Source organism: Aspergillus alliaceus (genome assembly GCF_009176365.1).
Source record: "Aspergillus alliaceus strain CBS 536.65 unplaced genomic scaffold BDW43scaffold_30, whole genome shotgun sequence".
NCBI classification, from domain to species: Eukaryota; Fungi; Ascomycota; class Eurotiomycetes; order Eurotiales; family Aspergillaceae; genus Aspergillus; species Aspergillus alliaceus.
This window is the reverse complement of record NW_022474713.1, coordinates 394,178-408,693: the sequence shown is the minus strand read 5'-3', so window position 1 is coordinate 408,693 and position 14,516 is coordinate 394,178. Positions and strand designations below refer to the sequence as shown.

The window sequence follows — 14,516 nt, the reverse complement described above, 5'->3', positions numbered from 1 at the left end:
TAGGACTTTACGCTAGCCTGTTTTGTCCTTAGACCAGTCGCCGCACTTCCAAAATTTCCTATTACCACTTTCTCGCTAGCGCCCGCAAAACTTTAGCTCGGCAGGTGCAATTTTTCCTGCGTTCTTTTCCAACCCGCGCACTCCTTCCTGCACTCCGAGAGCAAGCCCATCCAAAATGGCGGTCGCAATGGCTAAGGAAGAGATGGACTACACAATCAAGCCGGAAGCTGGCGCCTCCAGTATCTCCACATCAGACTGGCCGCTTTTGCTGAAGAATTATGACCAACGTACGTTCGCATCGTACCTGTATCCTTGCAAATCATCCCTACTCTGGCTTTGAATGTGTTCATATTTTGCTTTAAAGAGTAGATTAAACTGATTACGCTCTGCAGTCCTGGTCAGGACCGGTCATTTCACACCAATTCCTGCCGGTTGCTCCCCTCTTAAGCGTGATTTGAAGTCCTATATCAATTCCGGTGTGATCAACCTCGACAAGCCCTCAAACCCATCTAGTCATGAGGTGGTTGCCTGGATGAAGAGAATTTTAAGGTAAAACCACATAGCTCTGTTCGATTAACAAGATGCTGAATAAATGAATTTTTTTAAAACAGGGCGGAGAAAACTGGACACAGCGGGACTCTTGATCCCAAGGTCACCGGTTGCCTGATTGTTTGCATTGACCGTGCCACTCGTCTGGTTAAGTCGCAGCAGGGTGCAGGCAAAGAATATGTCTGTGTGATCCGCCTCCATGATAAAATTCCTGGTGGCGAGGCTCAGTTCAGGAGAGCCCTTGAGACGTTGACTGGTGCACTTTTTCAAAGACCACCATTAATTTCTGCTGTCAAGCGTCAGCTCCGGATTAGGACCATCCATGAGAGTAAACTTTACGAATTCGACAATGACCGGCATCTTGGTGTGTTCTGGGTCAGCTGCGAAGCAGGAACGTACATCCGTACTCTTTGTGTTCATCTGGGCCTCCTGCTTGGCGTCGGTGCTCACATGCAGGAACTCAGACGTGTCAGGAGTGGAGCTATGGATGAGAACAGCGGCATGGTGACTTTACACGACGTTTTGGATGCTCAGTGGATGTATGACAACCAACGGGACGAGTCGTATTTGCGCAAGGTCATCAAGCCTCTTGAGTCCCTTCTCACAAGCTACAAGCGGATCGTTGTCAAAGACAGCGCTGTGAATGCTGTATGCTACGGCGCCAAGCTCATGATTCCTGGTCTTTTGCGTTTTGGTAGGTTGTCCTGTCTCTTTCCGCATTTCTTGGATATTGGGTTGCTGTAGCTGACTTTAACCAGAGGCTGGAATTGATGTTAATGAAGAGGTTGTACTCATGACTACCAAGGGTGAGGCCATTGCAATTGGTATCGCTCAGATGTCGACCGTCGAGCTGTCTACCTGCGACCACGGAGTTGTTGCCAAGGTTAAACGTTGTATCATGGAACGTGACCTCTATCCCCGGAGATGGGGTCTAGGTCCTATTGCTCTGGAGAAGAAGAAGCTCAAGTCGGCCGGCAAACTAGATGTGCGTTTATCTCTCTTTTCTCGTCTCCTCTTATCTCCCTGCCTCTCGTTGGTTCCTATGAACGGGTTGCCACTAACAGTCCGATGCAGAAGTATGGTCGGGCCAACGAAGCTACTCCAGCCAAATGGAAGAACGATTATAAGGATTATAGCGCACCAGAGGAAGCTTCTGAACAATCAGCTGCTGTTTCAGCCCCTAAGGAAGAGGCAATCGTCTCCCCAGTAGAGCAGGCTGAATCTCCCTCGTCTCCCCAAACCGAAATGGATGTTGATGACACCAAGGAGGATGAGAAGAAGAAACGTAAGCGACACGAGGGAGAAACCCCAGAGGAGCGAGCAGAGCGCAAACGCAAGAAGAAGGAAAAGAAGGAAAAGAAGGAGCGACGGAAGTCCAAGCAAGAGAAGGAAGAGAGTGACGACAGCGATTAAGGCTTCCAGGAAGTCCCTTGACCGACCCTGACAGCGAAGCGTTCCTATATGTGGGAATGCTTTCTCGCCTCTTTATAATCGTCAGAGTACCATTTGGGCATGATTCCTGTATCATACATGTTTGTTTCTTTCATTGGAGTCTTGGGTTGAAAAGGGAAATCAATCTTCAAATGCTTTGTTTTTTAGTGGTTTGCTATTGAATAATAGTTTCGCTCTGCGAGGAGGTTTCAAAAGTTCGGCTATTGGCCATCTCAGGAATAGGAGCACTTTGTAGAACAGTATCTTGTTAAGCTTCTTGGATCGTTGGTGAGGCTGAGACTGGGGTGTCGTGACCGTGCCGAGATCTACCCTGGCTATCAGGCGTGTATGCCACTTCCATCCACACTCCCACCGCACGTATTATCTTCCCTCTTGCAATCCAAATAATTGCCTCCTTTGCCACCAATTTTCTTTAGCATTTGTGTTTATGGGGACCATACAAAGAAGGATTTTCCGATCATCATGGCTGCCGAGCTCACGTCAACGAAGCTAAATGCGGAGAACCATTTGCTCTTGGTAATGCCCACCCAATGTTACTTACGTTCCCGTTCAACTCCTAATGCCTTCTTTCACTCTCAGGATCAACCCCTCCTACGACTACCTCATGAGCTTGCGCGAAAGAACTTTAAATCAGTTCAACGGGTTGTTGAACGGGAAAAAGAATATATCCTCCCCGCACTAAAGGAAGCTCACAGTGCATCGCTTTCCAATGACCAAGCAGCAGATCAGACGCTCGTTGCTCTGGATGCTATGATATCTCGAATGCAAGGCCTGAAACGAAAAATGGAAGGTCTGCACCAGGAGGAGAAGAAGATCCATGGCCAGTCAAGGAAGCGTATACAGCATCTAGAGAGCCTTCACCAAATACATAGTTTGGCTGATGTGAAGTATGATCAGTGGGCGAGAGTCCGGCTAGATAGACTAGTGGCAGACCATATGTTACGATCTGGATATACGGAAAGCGCCCGGCATTTAGCCCAGGATAAGGATATTGAAGATCTTGTAGATCTCAATGTTTTCATCCAGTGCCAGCGGATTGCTGAAAGCTTGCGTCGTGGAGAAACTAAGGACGCCCTGCAATGGTGCAATGAGAACAAGGCTGCATTAAAGAAGAGTCAGGTTGGTGCGTCAATTTCATCTGGGTCGAATTGAATGGCTGAAATACACTTTGCAGCATAACTTGGAGTTTGAACTCCGTTTGCAGCAATACATTGAAATGGTCAGGACCGGGGACAAGGGAAAGCTTGTTGAAGCTATGGCACACGCAAAAAAGTTCCTTGCCCCCTACATCGAAACGCAATCCACGGATATTCATCGGGCAGCGGGCCTTCTCGCTTTTCCTTGGGACACTAAAGCCGAGCCTTACAAGGTGCCTCTTCATCGTTAGTTAGATCGGTTTCTGTATTGAAGCTAATGTATGAACAGTCGATGTATGCACCCGATCGGTGGGCATACCTTTCGGATCTGTTTGTTCGTACTCACCACGAACTCCTATCATTGCCGTCACGCCCCTTGCTACACATTGCTCTGTCCGCCGGGTTATCAGCTCTCAAGACACCTTCATGCCATTCGGCTTACACGTCTTCGAGTTCCAATTCTTTGTCTACTACCACATCGGTCTGTCCCATATGCTCGACCGAGTTACATGAGCTTGCGCGCAACATGCCATACGCTCACCATACCAAGAGCTATGTTGAGAGTGACCCGATTGTCCTCCCGAATGGCCGAATATATGGCCAACAGCGCTTACTAGAAATGAGTGAAAAAGTCGGGTGCGTTGAAGCCGGCAAGGTCAAGGATCCTACAACCGGTGAGGTTTTTGAGGAGAGTGAAATGAAGAAGGTATATATTATGTAGCCGTAGACAGACATGCCATGAACGGTGGAGTCGATCCTAATCCTAAACCTTGTTCTTTTCTTTTTCTTTTTCTTTTTTCCTGCTCATTCTTTCTATATTTGGCTTTGAACTGCGGAACGGATGAAATAAGAAACCGCTCAATTACTGTCATCACTGTCGAATGGTCTTGATCTCTTATTCCTCGCAACGTTGTTATCCTTCGAGGATCGAGATTCCCCTGTAGACACCATGTGATCTTCCCTTAATTCAAATACGTACATTCTAGCTTCCCTATCTTCCCCCCTCCAGCCACCTCTTCCTCCATGTTTCGCTTCGATTTCGCCCAAGGTCCGCACATGAGAGTATCCTCTGTAGGAGGCCCATGGAAACCTAAAGCTAGTAACAACCCTTAGACCAGCATGTCGCGCAAGATCCTTGATGTTCCAAAGGGTATAAGGCTCTCCTTCGAATAGGGTAACCAGGATTTGCCCAGGTCCGTTCCTGGATTGGGATCTCTCTTGGCCCATGGCATTTAGCGAGTCTAGCTGATCCTCGCCATCTTCACCTACATCTGAGTCGGATCCGCTTTCGGTCCTGAAGTCCCACTCAGCTTCATCTTCTTCAATGTCGTTGCGATCTGCTGCGGGACGGGACGATAGCAGCGGTACACAAGCTTTGAAGAATGCCACCAAAAGTTCTTGGTTAGCACGGACCTGCCGATTTACATCGGTTGACAAGCCGCCAACATGAGGAAAATTAAAACAAATCATGTCCCAGGGCCCACCTTTGACTGAAGACGAGGGGTACGTGTCGCTGCCCTTCTTGGCCTTTTGCCACGCAGGACGTTTACGTTGCTGGCGTGGGAATCCGGAGCGTACGTCCTTCCCTCCTCCGAAGGCGTGGCCAAGTTTTCGTGCGTCAACCGAAAAAAGAACATTGGATTGGCGATTTTGCGATGGTCTGCCTCGACTTGGCTCGACCTCTTTCCCATGTTTCTCATGACTGTCGTCTCCATGCTGCTTCCCCTGTTCCTGATTTTGATCTCCAGTTTCTGTTTCAATACTGCTGGTCGGGTCCTCGCCATGGTCCTTTTTCTTTCGGGTACCATTGAGAATTTCCTGCACATTATGTTCTGCCTGGGGGTACTTGCTATATAAGTCTTCTTTAGAATCGTAGCATGTAGCCAGGACATATTTGCAGCGATGTTGGACAATCAGAGAGTGGGCAAAAGAGAAGTCACCTGGATTAGATATTAGCATCATGGATGTACGTAACTACTGTATGTAGGTGTACAACGGAAAATGTACCAAATTTTCAGTTATAAAGGAAAAATGAAGGAAAAAACAAATAATCATAGTAAAGATAAACAGAACAGAGTAGGGTGAGGGTAGGATGAAGGAGGGAAGAGTGAGAGACTAAGGTAGGGGAATTCTTGCCTTCTCCGATCAATAAGATACGATCGTTTCTCCCAAAGGGAACAATCGGCCGTTGGCGTGATAGGTTCTTCCTGCCACCATTCTGCTGCTTGGGTGTAGAAGGAATAGTAGTCGAAAGCTTGAGGAAAGTGTGCATTTTACGAACTCTTTTGGGATTGCCACCACCTCCATGACGAGAGTGACACCGTGCCTTCTTTGACTTCGGCATGATTATCGTGCGGTGTGTGTCTCTATCGGATGGGTTGGTTTAGAGACAAAGTCCAATGGGAAGGGGGAGATGAATGGGCAGATTGTGTCTCTAAGAAGGCTGAACGGCGAGCACTTTAGAGACACAACCAGGTTGGATTATACGGCCCGATCAATCGATGATTAATTTTGGTGGTGGTAGAAGAAGCAATTAGACAAAGATAGGAAGCTTAAAAAAAAAAAAGCTTCTCCCCGACTGGGAGTCGAACCCAGGTCTCCCGCGCTTGTTTCTTAGTAAAGATGACAAGCGGAAATCATGACCGTTAGACCATCGAGGATACAGAACAAATTTCTGTGGGAAATATTTATATATATGCTTATTATATTAGATTACACAAGATTCCACTAACTGACCTTAAGCATCCGAAGAGATCAGTTACCTAAAAGGGACATCATAGCTTCGAACCACCTCGTTACCATACTACGTACAGACAGTCTAACACAGGGCTCACAAGAGCACTTTCATGCAAAGTATACTTTCTATAACCTCATTAAAAGAAGATAAAAGCTCCATATATACAAACTCAAACAGACTCTGAAAGGAAGCAACGAGACCTCTTTCGCACACAATGACCAAGCCTTCTAGACACCTAATTGCACCCAATCTTAAAACCAATACTTCTTTTCCCAAAGTATAGACCAAATAATATCCCAATATTACGATACGATACGTGTGAGGGTGTACTATTAATGCGTCGGAGAAGGAAAGAATTTGAGAACCAGCGTAGGCATCAAGGCCATGAACTGGAGAATGAACAGCAGGAGCAAAGCCATACAATCAAGGAAGGATCTGTGAAGTTGATCGTTGGTGGGAATGTGAGCACACTATGCCTTCCACCTACCAAAAAGTACCGTCAACAATCGAGATCCGCAACACACCTCAGCTGCAGTGAAATACATGTATCGCATATCATACGCGGGTGATAGACAGGTTCATGTCGTCAAGAAACCAAAAACAGTATTCGGTTTGATCTGATGGTTGTGCCGAATATCAATTACGATAGTACTCAACATCATTGTGTACAACACAGCAGCCATCACTTCGAGACCCTCAAGACCGCAGAGAATCTCTCATACTTTGACTGCTAGCGCTGACAAGCGGATTGGACGTCGGCAAGACACCGGTCTTCGGCTTGGCGTTTTGCTTGATCTTAGCAATTGCGTAGACGATTCCACTGATGGAGCCGACGATGATAGCGGAAACGCTAGGGAATGTCACCGGCGCATCAAAGAAGATCAAACCGGACAATGCGATGGGCAACTTGTTGAGAGCCCCCACCATAGAGTAAGTAGTTGAGGATGTAACACGAACACACCAGGCCGAGGTGTAGGAGATAAACACTGTTGACAAGCCAGACAGTATCATGGCAAACATAATACTGTTACGGTCGAGTGGAGGGAAGTTGCGGTCAATATTGGCGGAAGACCAGTCTTCCATGAAGACAGTGAGAACAATAAGAACCGGAATTGACAGCAAGTTGTTGTAGAACATGGCTAAAGGGGAAGTTAGAAAAAAGAATCTTATAATGACCATTGTGAAAAACCACATACTATCAAAGTCCTTGAAGTTGGTCAACTTAATTCTCTTACGCATTCCAAGAACATAAGATGACGTGCAGAGACAGTTGATCAACATCCATATGTATCCCGCATTAAGTGTCGAAACCTTGGCGCTGGTATCCCCACTGCTTTCAACAGCATGCTTAATATCGGCCCACGCGGCGATGATAGAGCTTAGGACCATGAGTGCAAAGGAGAACAGGGTAAGGCCGGTAACGGAACCTCCAAACCAGAGCACCTCTCCGTAGGCGATGAGAATGATCGTCAAATTCTTGAAGATGGTGTATACTGGAATAGATAGGAACTGAAGCGCCTTAGAACCCGTGTAAATCATTCCAATTAGAAGTAAAGTAATGGGAAACCCTTTTGAACGCAATGGTTAGGCCACCCTAAGCGTTGTGAGAGCCACTTCAAGAAGGGGGTGCATACACTTTTTCGCTTCATCCGCACTGAAATTACGGTACGTGATAAGACCGCAAGACTTGCATGTTTGGATCGCAACAATACAAACGATGGACTGTTTCGAGAAGGTCAGTCAGTGCATATTCGCCGCTGCTGCGGCCAACTCCCGAGTTCACACGAACATACCTGAACACAAAGAAGAAAGAAGTTGAGGTTGAAGTCCGAACCTGAAAGTACATATTTGTTCATGACAGTCATCAGGATCGAAGATCCGCAATACGCCAATACAGGCAATATGGGATTGCTGGAGAGCGAAGTAGATGGCACACTTCTAGGCTGAGGCAGCGGTGCAGCCGCTTCGAAATTCTTGCTTCCCTGGTCTATTTTATCCATCTCGATTGTATAATCATCGGTCTTCTTATCTTCCACCATCTTGTCAGATGCAATGATCCCCTAGGAGCGACTATGGAAATAGCGATAACGTTTAAAACGGGGTTGACACGGGCGTAGGAGAGAAAAAGAAAGGAAGAAAAATGTAGATAAAGAAAGGGAAAAGGGTAAAAGATTGATGACAACGAGCGTGCGGAAATGATGGGATCAGGCTCAAACCATGGAGGAGGTAGTCAACAGCGAGAAAGTTCCAAAGGAAGAGGAAGACCGACACGAAGAAAGAGAGAGAAATAAAGAAACAATTTGCCTGGACCGAAAGCGGCAATCTTTCATAACTTGTATGTATCGTACATACTGTACACATATGGAAAGAAAAGAATGATGTACTGAGGTAATATATAAATACCCATCCGACCAATCAGGCTCATCTGGCTAGTCTATCTGGTAAATTTTTAACCCGAGGATTCTAACTGGAGAATAGGAGAAACAAATAAAAATGCTTGTTGGAGTCGACTTGCATTCAATGGCGAGGTTGTACGGGACTCTCGAGCACATTAATTACACTAGGAATACAACCCCTGTTACGGAGTACTATTTTGTACGTACAATCCGCTATCCGCTAAATAGACCACCCTCTCCAGAGAACTATGATATATCGATAAAGAGATATGTCCATCTGACTGTCTGTCTGTCTGTCTGTCTGTCTGTCTATTTATTCACCTTTATAGATGATCGCTTGCATATCTAACTCGGTCAGTTAAGTTCCTCAAAACAGTTGCTTTGCAAAGAATTGCTACCTGCAATTCCGGCCCATCATGGCTCGAAATATTGAGTCTAAACACTTCGCAAGGGACCTAGACGATGAGATCGATGATGACGACTTGTTGAAGGCCTTAGAGAATGAAGATGACTCTGCCTATCGAGCCCAACGTATCGAAGAGCTCAATGCCGAGTTTACGTCCGCGAAAAATAGCCGGTCACCTGCCTCCGCCCTGGCTGAGACGACGATTGTCGAAAATAGCCTATACCCAACGCTGAAAAGCGACCAGACATTGCTCAACTTCACAACGGAGACCCACCGATGTGTGATCCATTTTGCGCACCCTGATTTCGCACGCTGCAGCACCATGGACGAACATATGCAGGTCTTGGCGGCGCGGCATTACGAGGCGCGCTTTGCTCGGGTCGATGTTAGGAACACACCATTCATCGTCGAAAGGCTGAAGATACGTGTTCTCCCATGTGTGGTCGGTTTCAAAGATGGGATTGCTGTTGAGCGTGTGGTTGGCTTTGAAGGTCTGGCTTTGGGGGGGTGTGATGGAACCGACAGCTTCAGCACGGTTACTCTCGAAAAAAGGCTGCTATGGAAAGGTGTCCTTGCACATGCGAAGCTCAAAGCCAACAATGAGGACTCTGAGACATCTGATGACGAGGAGGACGGTGGCAGGTCACGAAACCATGGGAGACAGGCTATTCGAGGCGGGGCAACACGATATAACAGGGATGACAGCGACAACGATGACGATTGGGATTGAAAGGAGAACTACAAATATGTGATATTACAACATGAACGGATTCTTTCTGCGGGGGAATCTTCCAGTTATGAACATGTTACTCCGGGATCCGCTTATTGAGGCCAGCATGGCTTCGTCGTAGCTGAGCGCTAAACGTACGGTTCACAGACGGCTGTCTTCATAACTCTACAGTAAGGCACAGCAGATACTAGGTTTTCGCAAACCTTCATCACTTGGACAGCCTAGCATAGGAACCTCACATTCCGAGGCAGCTTGCAACTAGGGCGATGAACGGAGTCTATAGCATGTTTTGCTGGACGATTCTAGATTAAGCCTCACATCATGGAGCCCCCCACGGCGTCTTACTGAGGTTCCATCGAATGGCTGCAATAAGGCGTGCAAAAGATGATGCTACAAAGGGTGCAGATATCTTTCATCGGTCAGTGTCTATAGCATTGAAAACAATGGGACAAAAACAAGCAAACTTATACTGTATGATCATCCGGATAAAAGTACACGTAGTGCGAATGACGCAAATTGCAAGACACCATCCCAAGCAAAGAAGAGGCTTCTCTGGCGTAAATAATGTCACAGGAAGCACGGGAAATAAGAGTGAGCATTTATACAAGCCAGTTAAAATAGGCTCCACATGGGCTCATCCGTTCGACATAGACGCCTGGCACTTGAATAGGAAGGAAAGGGAAAGCGACCATAGTTGGATCGACGAAGCAAGGTGGTCATAATGTGGGCAAAGGGAAGCGTAGGATCAGGGGGAAACAATGTATGAAGGTGCTTGAATCAGATCTAGATGGCCACATTTTTCATCTCACCCAAGACCTCAGTATCCAAAGCAGTAGCGCCAGAAGATCCTTGCGTCGATTCCCGCTTCTGCGGCTTCTCTGACTCTGGCGGTTGTTGCTCAGCGCCCTTGTCGTCTAAGAGTCCCTCATTTTCTTTACCCGTAATATGTGGTGTTGACACTTCCATTAGATCTTCGCTCTGTGTTTCCTTTCCATTGCCCTCAATGGTGTTCTCAGGAAGATCGGTGCTCGCTCCTGTGTGTACAGGGCTTGGAGCCTCTTCCGTAACGCGAGCAAGAGGGCTGGATATACCAAATTGTGTTTTGGGACTCTGAGTAGATGCACGGTTGGGGAAGCGATGGGGCGACCTTCCACGTTCTTCACTGGGTGTTGGACTACCATAAGGAGACTCTTTCCCCGATTTACCACCGGTACTCAATCCAAGACCATTAGGACCCTTGCGACGAGGAGGCCTCCGGCCATACTTCTGATCTGTACGCCAACGTAGAATTTCCATATAAGGAGGCTCAACATTCTGAGCCTTGAATTCCAACAACTTAAGCTCATTCGTCTCTTCATCTACAGAAACCTTGCCGCTGCAAAGGTCGTCGGCCATAACTGCGAGGAAAGAAGCCCAAGACCGAGCAATAACGTACTTGCAATCATAATCACGACCGAATATGATGACCTGGCCCCATTTTCCTGCGGGTCCTGGCGCCAGATCGATTGCGATACAGTTCCCACCCCAATCACGAGCCATGGGTATCCAAGCAGGATGGGCATATGCTTTCTGAACAGCACCCGGCGGCTGAGAGTCTTGTCGCTCAAGAAGATCCTGCCTCCATAACGGATTTGACCCTGTGGTAGGAGCTGGCGGGGCAGCCGAAGAGGAGCATGCCGCAGCTTTAGGGAGTGGGGTATTGATAATGCCAGGGGAACTCAGAAATTCGTCGTTGACAATTCTCCAGTTCTTCCATTCTTGGACTATTTCTTCGCAGTCCAGGAGCATACACCCAAAAACAACACCGGTAGGCAAACCGGGGCGTTCCTGTCCGTCATGTGCCATCAGAGACTCTCGCACCTCCAACGGTAGGCTACAGTCCAGGTCATGCTCCAGCTCATTGATGTCGTTCTGGGTGCAACCTTCGCAGAGATTGTCATAAAGTTCCTCGTAGTTATTCTCTAGCCATCGCTCAATCTTCCTCCATGAATGGGCCACTGGGGGAGGGGGTGGAGCGCCATCGTGGAAACTCTGCATTTGGATTTCTGGGACGCCATCTGCACCGGGATCGGTTGAGCGGCGCTTCTGAGAAGAAAGCGATCGCATTCCGGGCGAGTAAGGACGAGTAGGGGAGCCAACTCCGGTGGGGGAGCCGGTCCAACCATTAGGGCCAGTTGAGCCTTTGAGCTGATCTTCCTCGTAGGTCTCGGTCAGGTCAGGTCGCGACTCAATGGCGCTTGTTGCAATCGAGGTCAGAGGCTCATGTCGACTTTGGCTAAGAGGTACATGTTGACCCGTTCGATAAGGGGAGTCGTGGGATGCATGCCGATCGTAAGAAGTCATTGTATGCCAAAAAGAGCGCCATGCTGAAGTGATTCTGTTGCCGAGTCAGAGGTGAGTATTCCTTCTCGAGCGGGGAGGTGTCTTTTTGACGCGGAGTTGCAAGAGATACTCACGGGTTCGCCATGGTAGAAACTTAGCAAAACAAGGGCAGATTGATCTTAAATATGAATCTGCTCCTTTCCGAGACCTTATGCGTATCAAACACGGGTCATTGGGTGATTTTGGAGGTGGAATCAGGAGTGTAAGGGAAGAGACAAATCACGGAGGCAGGAAAGGGAGACAAATGTTAAGTGTTTCCAAGAAAGGGTTACAAGGGCAGAAAGTAGAAGTAGATAACAAGGCGGAAAGGTAGTGAATGGAGATCTGGTTTAGAGGCCAAAGGAGAAGGTCAAAAGAAAAGCCGAAAAGGAAAAGGGAAAAATAAATAATAAAATAATAAAATAAAATATATAAAGGTAATGAAATGAAATTATAATAATAAGAACGATAATAAGAAAGGAAAGACTTGCAGGCAAAGGGAGGGATGAGATGTGATGTGATAATATCTATCTCAACTATCTTGAGGAATAGAAGGAAGGAATAGCGCACTGAAAACAAAGGTAATTTATTGGTGATGATAAACTCTTCGTTCCTCCTCTGAGCTGTTTTGTCTCTTATCCTTCTTCCACTTCTTCTCTTCTTCTTCTTCTTCTCCTTTTAGGTGGTCCTCTCAATTAGCGTTGTTAGTGGGTTAGCGCGACAATGGCATCCACGATTCGTTCCTCAACCCCTAGGAAGGCGCCCAGAACCAGGGATAGAGTGTCCTAGTACGGTATTTTCACTTGTATTAAGTCTACCAATATCTTGCTTGGGTAGACTAATGTATGTATGTACATTACATACGTTTTATTTATGTTCTCCGTACAGGTGCACTCCAATCACAGCACTAACTAATCTACCAATTGTACAGAGTACAGTATGTCGAATTATGTACATATAGTAGTAGGTGCTTTCCTAGTATCTTTGTGTACCACATTTACACTGTATATTTGTATATAGAATTACCCTTTATGTTCAATATTACGGTCCATTGAAGTACAGCTCTTTCCCTCTCAATTTTGTAGCAATGACAACATAACGAATCATAGCATAACATTCCAGCGTTTCACGTTCTTTCCGCTGCCAGGCATTGTTCCAGTCTAGGGACAGTCAGAATATAAATCTAATTGCACATTTTCAGTCTATTGATCTTTGAGGACTGACCTTAACGTTTATTCTGGTGTGCGGCTTTCGATGGCCTGAGTTTTGCTGCGTCGACACCGGAGGATCTAGGATATATACATACATACATACATACATACATACATGCATGCATGTTTGGCGGTTCCAATATTCTTTATGGTATAGTTCTCTTAAAATTTGTCTATATTTTCTTTCCTATGGTGTCTACAGTAGGAAGAAACCTACCTAGATAGTCATCAGACTATATGGACATATTAAAAGTATAGGTACAGTACGTACATTGGTAGTATGTATATGAAAATAGGCAGTTGTGTTGTGGTTGTCTTATTGGTTTTGACAGAGGGGTTTTCGAACTAGTTGGTTTTGTGTAGTACACATATGAACAGTACTGATCCCCCGGGCCAGCTGAATGTTACGGGACATGAAAAGTTCAACGGTGGACCTACAGTACATCATACATATACTCCAGTTGGCCTGTGTGCTTTTGTTACTCAGTGTACCAAGTTTCCAGCAGTATTATATCTTTTTAACCACTTAGAATATCATGCATACTATTTCTCATTAATGAGGGCGGCGGAACATAACCTTTACCGCCTGACCCACTTGTGTGGCGTCTTGGTTAATAATAATCGACAATGGATTCATTTAAACTGAGAATGGAATTTTCACCCATGTGATTCCATGGTACCCGTTGACTCTGTGTTACAATACACTTTTGAAATACCCAGAGTTATTCGCAGTCTAGCTACTATCGGAATAACAGTCACTAAGAGGTCTCCTTTTCAGTAAGGGTCAAAGTTCGAAACTTTCTTAGAAGGTAATGCAATTCTTAGTTTGAATAGCAACCTTAATTTGTTCTAAAGAGGTGTGATCCGATGATATTCTTCAGCACTACACTTCTGATCTTTTTTGCGGTCAGTCTTCTATTCGAGTTCTGGACTCTCCATACTCCGCGGTGATCTTGTTAATATGGGTGGGCCAGGCGGTAAAAGGAAGTATACTGCCGCCTCCATTGAAGTTACTATAGCTTAGTCATACAGTTAGTAATTTTAAACCTGTTATACATGTGTACGCAGGTCACGGCATCTCTCCTCAAGGGTCGCATGACACTTCCCTGTTTCACGTGACTGACAAACCCATTAATAAGCAGGAAGAAGTCGATCAGATCATAAATTACAAGCCCCCCTGAGTGAATCCTGATTACCTTTTTATTTCTGTAAGGGAAATATATTTACCTGCTCATACTCCAGAAGCTGTAGCTCTCCTGCAGTCACCTCACAAAGATACCATATATACCACTTCCAAATCATTAAAATTAAAATATAGAATTTAACAAGTAATAATTTAGCACTTGGTAAGCAGTCCAACATACATTCTTTGCCAAAGACACCATGATTAGTGGTGAGGGTAGTGGTGACAATAGTGGTGTGTAAGAACTTTGAAAGGGGTGGCGTGACTTGAAATTTTGGTATTGTTGAAAACCACCTCGGTTGACGATCACATGACCTAGATTGCTTAATAAGCTTTTTTTGGGTCGCACCACTCT

General features: G+C 46.1%; 6 protein-coding genes and 1 non-coding gene across 7 annotated transcripts; 3 read left to right on the top strand and 4 right to left on the bottom strand.

Annotated features, from left to right (window-relative positions):
• Window positions 1–2,263, top strand: cbf5 (pseudouridine synthase CBF5). The gene is made up of 5 exons (XM_032042427.1): window positions 1–287; window positions 393–549; window positions 612–1,243; window positions 1,308–1,534; window positions 1,624–2,263. Exons 1-5 carry the CDS (start codon window positions 176–178, stop codon window positions 1,960–1,962), a joined length of 1,467 nt encoding a protein of 488 aa, XP_031898999.1. The 5' UTR covers window positions 1–175; the 3' UTR covers window positions 1,963–2,263.
• A 102-nt stretch (window positions 2,264–2,365) lies between these two features.
• On the top strand, window positions 2,366–3,927 carry BDW43DRAFT_127461 (FYV10 family protein). Its single transcript, XM_032038147.1, has 4 exons — window positions 2,366–2,517; window positions 2,581–3,120; window positions 3,176–3,370; window positions 3,427–3,927. Exons 1-4 carry the CDS (start codon window positions 2,464–2,466, stop codon window positions 3,856–3,858), a joined length of 1,221 nt encoding a protein of 406 aa, XP_031898998.1. The 5' UTR covers window positions 2,366–2,463; the 3' UTR covers window positions 3,859–3,927.
• Window positions 3,927–5,668, bottom strand: BDW43DRAFT_127470 (25S rRNA (uracil2634-N3)-methyltransferase). The gene is made up of 2 exons (XM_032038148.1): window positions 5,274–5,668; window positions 3,927–5,077 (listed from the first exon to the last, which is right to left on the bottom strand). Exons 1-2 carry the CDS (start codon window positions 5,479–5,481, stop codon window positions 3,996–3,998), a joined length of 1,290 nt encoding a protein of 429 aa, XP_031898997.1. The 5' UTR covers window positions 5,482–5,668; the 3' UTR covers window positions 3,927–3,995.
• Window positions 5,669–5,707: 39 nt separating this feature from the next.
• Window positions 5,708–5,797, bottom strand: BDW43DRAFT_t151. The gene has a single exon. It is a non-coding gene; the product is annotated as a tRNA-Asp (tRNA).
• A 179-nt stretch (window positions 5,798–5,976) lies between these two features.
• Window positions 5,977–8,203, bottom strand: gmtA (GDP-mannose transporter). Its single transcript, XM_032042426.1, has 4 exons — window positions 7,668–8,203; window positions 7,509–7,596; window positions 7,071–7,442; window positions 5,977–7,013 (listed from the first exon to the last, which is right to left on the bottom strand). Exons 1-4 carry the CDS (start codon window positions 7,911–7,913, stop codon window positions 6,571–6,573), a joined length of 1,149 nt encoding a protein of 382 aa, XP_031898996.1. The 5' UTR covers window positions 7,914–8,203; the 3' UTR covers window positions 5,977–6,570.
• A 164-nt stretch (window positions 8,204–8,367) lies between these two features.
• Window positions 8,368–9,406, top strand: BDW43DRAFT_301285 (thioredoxin domain-containing protein; the record flags this gene model as incomplete). The annotated part of the gene is made up of 2 exons (XM_032045019.1): window positions 8,368–8,405; window positions 8,647–9,406. The coding sequence occupies 2 exons, from the start codon at window positions 8,368–8,370 to the stop codon at window positions 9,404–9,406; spliced, it is 798 nt and encodes a 265-aa protein (XP_031898995.1).
• Window positions 9,407–10,158: 752 nt separating this feature from the next.
• BDW43DRAFT_127364 (SMI1/KNR4 family protein) lies at window positions 10,159–12,420 on the bottom strand. Its single transcript, XM_032038146.1, has 2 exons — window positions 11,863–12,420; window positions 10,159–11,783 (listed from the first exon to the last, which is right to left on the bottom strand). Exons 1-2 carry the CDS (start codon window positions 11,871–11,873, stop codon window positions 10,190–10,192), a joined length of 1,605 nt encoding a protein of 534 aa, XP_031898994.1. The 5' UTR covers window positions 11,874–12,420; the 3' UTR covers window positions 10,159–10,189.
• Between the last annotated feature and the right edge of the window lie 2,096 nt (window positions 12,421–14,516).

Bases quoted from the DNA above. Each gene is read 5' to 3' on its own strand.
- cbf5 (XM_032042427.1), top strand. From the start codon at position 176: ATGGCGGTCGCAATGGCTAAGGAAGAGATGGACTACACAATCAAGCCG. The intron at 550-611 runs GTAAAACCACAT...TTTTTAAAACAG, and splicing joins TGGATGAAGAGAATTTTAAG to GGCGGAGAAAACTGGACACA. The intron at 1,244-1,307 runs GTAGGTTGTCCT...GACTTTAACCAG, and splicing joins TCCTGGTCTTTTGCGTTTTG to AGGCTGGAATTGATGTTAAT.
- BDW43DRAFT_127461 (XM_032038147.1), top strand. From the start codon at position 2,464: ATGGCTGCCGAGCTCACGTCAACGAAGCTAAATGCGGAGAACCATTTG. The intron at 2,518-2,580 runs GTAATGCCCACC...TTTCACTCTCAG, and splicing joins CGGAGAACCATTTGCTCTTG to GATCAACCCCTCCTACGACT. The intron at 3,121-3,175 runs GTTGGTGCGTCA...TACACTTTGCAG, and splicing joins CTGCATTAAAGAAGAGTCAG to CATAACTTGGAGTTTGAACT.
- BDW43DRAFT_127470 (XM_032038148.1), bottom strand. From the start codon at position 5,481: ATGCCGAAGTCAAAGAAGGCACGGTGTCACTCTCGTCATGGAGGTGGT. The intron at 5,078-5,273 runs GCAAGAATTCCC...TATCTAATCCAG, and splicing joins TATCTTATTGATCGGAGAAG to GTGACTTCTCTTTTGCCCAC.
- gmtA (XM_032042426.1), bottom strand. From the start codon at position 7,913: ATGGTGGAAGATAAGAAGACCGATGATTATACAATCGAGATGGATAAA. The intron at 7,597-7,667 runs GTATGTTCGTGT...TTCTCGAAACAG, and splicing joins TCTTTCTTCTTTGTGTTCAG to TCCATCGTTTGTATTGTTGC. The intron at 7,014-7,070 runs GTATGTGGTTTT...CTTCCCCTTTAG, and splicing joins CAACTTCAAGGACTTTGATA to CCATGTTCTACAACAACTTG.